The sequence below is a fragment of the Vigna radiata genome, unplaced genomic scaffold (assembly GCF_000741045.1).
Source record: "Vigna radiata var. radiata cultivar VC1973A unplaced genomic scaffold, Vradiata_ver6 scaffold_170, whole genome shotgun sequence".
In the NCBI taxonomy this organism is placed as follows: domain Eukaryota; kingdom Viridiplantae; phylum Streptophyta; class Magnoliopsida; order Fabales; family Fabaceae; genus Vigna; species Vigna radiata.
Window position 1 is genome coordinate 914799 of NW_014542552.1, and position 6373 is coordinate 921171.

A 6373-nucleotide genomic window follows, 5' to 3' on the forward strand; every position below is an offset into this window, starting at 1 on the left:
TGTTGAACTGAAGGAGCCACCTGTGCCAACGTGGGGGACCACTGGTCATTTTGGGTGTTTTTTGAANGAAACTTGACTTGTTTTTGTTTCATTTTGGGTGTTTATTGAAGGAAAGTAGATTGCTTTGACAAAATAAATAGTATTGAATTCATTCATCTCAAAACAATGATTACAATAAGAACATTACATGACATCTTACTAAATTATAAAAGTGCACAATAACAACATGGAAACTTGAATACAAGTACAATCATCCAATAACCAGTCTTAGAGCTGATAACATACTATTATAGTACTCCATTAAAGTAATTTTCCCCCTTTACTAGAAAACATAAATTAAAGCATACGTAAACTAATCTATTAATTGTCTGCTTGTTTGGATGATGATGACGGTTGGTTTGTTTCTGTGGATGATGATGACGGTAAGTCAGTTGGCCGAACAAATTTGCGGAGGATGGCATCCACATTGTCATCCTTTTCTGCCCACATTGGAAGTCGAATGATAGGTTTTGGCCTTTCCTTCACCAGCTCAACTGATGGATGACAAATGTCAGGTGGAAAAACCTTCACAATGTTGCGGTGAACGATATTGANGTAGTGGTTGTTCCCATATGCACAAAAGGATTTCACCTAATAGAACACACCANATCAAATAACACACCAAANCAACAAAACCCATAACGGATGCAAGAAAACACAAGAACCCCAATACCCAAACCTAAAACGAAATACCCAAACCTAAAGAGGATAGAAGGCATTTACCTTGGTCCAACGAAGGTCCATTCGGAACTTGCCATTTCAGAGCACTNGAGAGCACTTGAGAGCAATGNAGAGCACGCAAAAGGGGAGAGGAGAGGACGTTGGGAGACGACGGGAGAGAGACAATCTGTCACACAAAACCAATGAAAAAGACGAGGGGGTAGAATTGGAATACAAAGTTTCTGAAAAGCTTTCCATTTTGCAAGCCAAATTTTTTTAAAAAAAAGTAAAAAATGACTACCCAATAGGACGTTGACACATGGCAGTGTCAAATGAGTGTCAAATGTAGGGTGTCAAAATAACGGGATCCATTATTTTATGGTTCAGTTTTTAAAAATTGAATTTATTACATTTTCAGTTCAGTTAATTGCGAGAACTGTATATATTCTTTCTTTTCTGTAATTCATGTTCAACTGATTCGTCTCGCCAAGAAAACATTATTTAATAATAAAATATTAATAAAAGAAACCATTTACATAAAAAATTAATAATAAATTTTTTAAGACAATTTTTTCATCACAAATTTTTATATTTTTTTATCAATAAACATATATTACTTTTTAAATAATATTATTTTAAGAAATAAAAGTAAAATATATTTTTTTAAAATTAATTTTAATAAATGATTAAGTAATAGAAATCATAAAAGAAAAAAAAGACTATATAAAAAGAATAATACTTTAAATATATTATATTCTTTAATATATTATTAAATATGTAAAAATATGTTAAAAAAACCTTTTAAGGATATTAAAATGTATGTAAGCGCATACACTAAAATAACTATTTATTTTAAAAATCAACTTACTTTAAAATAAATATCAATATTATTATTTTTAAATGATAATATTTTACAGACTAAAACTAAAATATATTTTTTAACGTTAAATTTTATTAAATGAATATATAATGAAATATAAATAGAAAAAATAATTAATATTATAGAAATATCAAATGACAAAAAAATTAACAAATATTTATTAAGAATAACTTTTCTAGTATCATCTTTTATTATATTATAGTAATTAATAAATATTAGTTTAATTTTTACATAATAAAATATAAATAATAAATAATTGATTAATAAAACAATTTTATGAGGTGATAAAATAAATATAAATAAAAAATTATTTTAAAATAAAATAAATAGATAAAAAGATAAAATAAATTATATACACATATAAAACATTATAATACTTTTCAATTTCAATTTAAAAGTTACTTTAATAATTTATTTAATATAATTACGACGTTTCAGGATATCATACGGCTACGATTTAAAAAATTTAAATAATCTTTCTGTAATAAACTTTTATACTTACAGTTGTATGTGTTTGTGACGATTCAGGAAAATGAAAAAGTTTAAAGAAAAGTGCTTAATAAAAACTAGGACAGTGTTAAAATTAGTACAATTCAGTTTAAAATAAGTATAGTTAGTAGTTCAGTTCAGTTTATATTGTAGTTTAGTACAATTTAGTATAGTTCGATTTAGTCCAATTTGATAAAACAAAAAATAGTTCGATTTAATTTGTCTAAACTGTTTTAGAGTTTAATTTAAACAAATTAGTTTATAGTTTAATACTAGTACATTGTAATTCAATTCTATTTGGCCACTCCTAAGGCATTGAAGGAAATATAACTCACTACTTTTAATATGTTACGCACATCACTCCCTCTGCTGTGGCACATGGTTGAAAAAAAGTTAGATTCAACTCAAATTTACATTTCTTCTTCTTGTTTCTAGAACACTGTTTAATGGCTTTCTTGCTGAAAACAGTAATTTTTACATTTATGATATGGTGTTAGAAGAAAAAGGTGGGTGTGCCATGTTTGTTCCAAATATAATTTTTTTTTTTTAAATAAAAAAGGGCTAGTTGGATAGATACAGACAAGTGATAGAATGGAGAAAGATAAAATGTGGATAGAAAGATATGAGTTAGAGATACATAAAATCCTTTAAACCCTTCTCATTGGTTGCTCCAAACAACATCATCCCCACCAAGAACTTCTACAATTCTTTCTAACCACAAAACCCTCTTATTCTCTTTTCCTACATATGATGTTCCATTGAACCCATCTTCTGCAAACCACCGGTTATCATTTTTTTTTTGAAGTAACTTGAGGTTTGAAACCTAGGAAGTTGGAAGTGATGGCAGCAACATTGATGGCAGCAACAAGTGGTTCTGGCACTGTTCTTAAACCAACTCCTTTCCTAGGGCAAGGAAAGGCTTCAAATGGCAACCCTCTTAGGGATGTTGTCTCAATGGGAAGTGGGAAATACAGCATGGTACTTTCTCTCTCTCTCCTTTTTCTTTATTGAGTCATTGTTTGAGTGAGTCTGAGAATTTTGTTTGGTTGTGTTTGTCAACGAGAAGAGCAATGAGCTGTGGTATGGACCAGACAGAGTGAAATACTTAGGACCGTTTTCAGCTCAAACACCTTCATACTTGAAGGGAGAATTTCCAGGTGATTATGGATGGGACACTGCTGGCTTATCTGCTGACCCAGAAGCATTTGCCAAGAACAGGGCTCTTGAGGTTACTTCTTTACCATAATTCTTCTTTCTTTCCTTCTTCAAACTTTGATATTCCTGTTTCATACTATAATTCAATTTCTGATAAAGAAGTTTATGTAGTAACAAAAGGATACAATAAAATTTTAACGTAATAACAAACTGTGTCGCACTGATTATTATCTTGAGTAATAATAAACTACACATTTTTATATTTATTTGATATATAATATACAAAATAATTACAAAAGATTAACTTTTTGTATTTTTTATAGAAAAAAAAAGAATAAAAAGTAAAAATAGAGAATGTGAAATGTAAAAAATTTATGTGTCAAGCTATATTTTTCTTTTTTTTTTTTCCAATAATAACAACATATTGTTTTTTGGGAATAAGGTGATCCATGGGCGTTGGGCCATGCTCGGAGCCCTGGGCTGCATCACCCCAGAGGTGCTAGAGAAGTGGTTGAGAGTGGACTTCAAGGAGCCAGTGTGGTTCAAAGCTGGGGCCCAGATATTCTCAGAAGGTGGGCTTGACTATTTGGGCAACCCAAACCTTGTCCATGCCCAAAGCATCTTGGCAGTGCTGGGCTTCCAAGTTGTTCTGATGGGCCTTGTTGAAGGGTTCCGCATCAATGGGCTCGATGGAGTAGGAGAGGGCAACAACCTATATCCAGGAGGCCAGTACTTTGACCCACTGGGCCTTGCTGATGATCCAGCCACTTTTGCTGAGCTCAAAGTGAAGGAGATCAAGAATGGAAGGCTGGCCATGTTCTCCATGTTTGGGTTCTTTGTTCAAGCCATTGTAACTGGTAAAGGCCCATTGGAGAACCTTTTGGACCATCTTGACAACCCAGTGGCTAACAATGCTTGGGTCTATGCTACCAAGTTTGCCCCTGGATCTTAAATCTCCACCCTTATCATAATTATTGTCATTTATATGTAGATTATGATCATAAATGATAATTGTTGGATTAGTGAACTTTATAAGGATTAAGGCTCATTTTAATCATGGGATATCCCATCTTTGTTAAGCTAATTTTGTTTAAAGTATTCAATGAGAAAGGTGTTTTGTTAAGAGGGGATGCAATGTTCACTTACTCTTTTTAACAATGATGACAAGAGCTAAAAGGATGATTTTTTTTTCCTAATCATAATATATAAATATATTTTCTTTTTTTTATACTTAGAATATAATTTAAACTTTTTAATATCAGTAATTAAAATTACTATCACACAAAATTTGAAGCAAGATACTTTTAAAAAATATAACTAATTATGCATGCATTTAACAGTGGTTCTACTTTATTTGAGATATTATCTCACCAAAACAGACCTAAATATCAAATTAATTGAATATCAAATTAACTGTTTTTTAATATATTAATATACATATTCATTTATAATAAGGTTGTCTTTGTCAAATGATCATGTCTCAGAATAAAAATGTCAAAATATAGTATAAACTACACAGTAGAATCATCACATGAAATGATATAGAACAGTCATCCACTTAATAATAAAGTGTTAACAGTACAGTTATCTCAAAATAACTATAAAATTAAAACTTTATACAGAATCCTAATCGGATATAAAACTATGTACAAGGCCGAACGATCTTATACTAAACAGGTAGATCCTCTCCTTTCAGAACTTGCTCCACCAAGACATCCTCACCTTCTACTCACACCCACAGGATGCTCATTGCAAGGATAAAAAACTACATATTCATTAGGGTTGGACAAAAATAACTGATCTGTACTGTACTATAATTAACTGTACTATATTATACTAAAAATAACTTATCCACTCCTACTAACAGTTCAGTATATTATTTTATGGTTCAGTTTTTAAAAATTGAACTTACAACAATTACTAACTGTATCTACTCTTACATCTTCTCTAATTCCAATTCAACTGTTTCGTCTTATAAAAAAACTTTATTTAATATAAAATATTAATAAAAAACTGTTCAAAAAAAATAATAATTAGTTTTTTAAGACAACTTTTTTATCATAAAATTTATATTTTTTATCAATAAAAGTAAAAAATATAATTTATGTTTTTATATTTTTTAAGTTATATATATATATATATATATATATATATATATATATATATATATATATATATATATATATATATATATATATATTGTATTAGAGTATGATGTTATTTTTTATAAAAAAAAAATAAAATAATTTTTAATAATAAAAGAAATATAAATAAAATAGAAAATAATAATATTAAATAATTAAAAATCAATTTATTAGATATTTATGAATAAAATAAAATAAATATTAAAATAAATTTCAATTAAAAAAACAAGGTATTTATTGTTATACTATTTAGTTTAAAAATTAGTAAAATTCAGTTTAAAATTAGTATAGTTAGTAGTTCAGTTCAGTTTATATTGTAGTTTAGTTAAAATTTGTAGTTTACAATTTAGTTAATAGTTCAGTTAGTGTAGTTTACATTTCAGTTAATAGTTCGGTTCAGTTCATACTGTAATTTAGTACAATTTAGTATAGTTCAGTTTAGTTTGATAAAACAAAAAACAGTTGAGTTCAGTTTGTCCGAACTGTTTTACAGTTCAGTTCAATTTTTAGCAGTGCAGTACAGTTCAGTTCGATTTGCCCACCCTTAATATTCATACTTGTCTAGACGGTCAAAGTAAAGTGGTCGGTAAAAAATGTGCTTATATGTTTTATATATGTGTATGAGTGTATTATTTGTTTGTTTAAATTGTATGATCACATGATTATTAAATTACACTAGTTTACCCTTCTTTTCTGTTTTGCCATGTTTACCAGTTCGTTTTATCCTTGCAATGATCATCTTGTGGGTGTGAGCAAAGGGAGAGGATGTCTCGGTGGAGCAAGCTTTGGAAGGAGAGGATCCACCCATTTAGTATAAGACTGAATGATATGACTAGACCGAACGCTACATTCAATTGAATACCAAAAGCAGACCGATCGGTCATTAATTGAAGCTCCACATAAGCACAACTTAGTTAAGACCAAACACAATAGGAAGGTCGAACGGTCATCGAATGACCCTCAGCGACTTGCATAATCCTGCATAATAACTGCAGAATTATGATCA

The 6373-nt window shown here is 29.4% G+C and overlaps 1 protein-coding gene across 1 annotated transcript; it reads left to right on the forward strand.

Moving 5' to 3' along the window:
- The first annotated feature begins 2848 nt into the window (after positions 1 to 2848).
- LOC106780309 (chlorophyll a-b binding protein 13, chloroplastic) lies at positions 2849 to 4346 on the forward strand. Its single transcript, NM_001317299.1, has 3 exons — positions 2849 to 3046; positions 3135 to 3296; positions 3666 to 4346. Exons 1-3 carry the CDS (start codon positions 2909 to 2911, stop codon positions 4173 to 4175), a joined length of 810 nt encoding a protein of 269 aa, NP_001304228.1. The 5' UTR covers positions 2849 to 2908; the 3' UTR covers positions 4176 to 4346.
- Positions 4347 to 6373: the final 2027 nt, after the last annotated feature.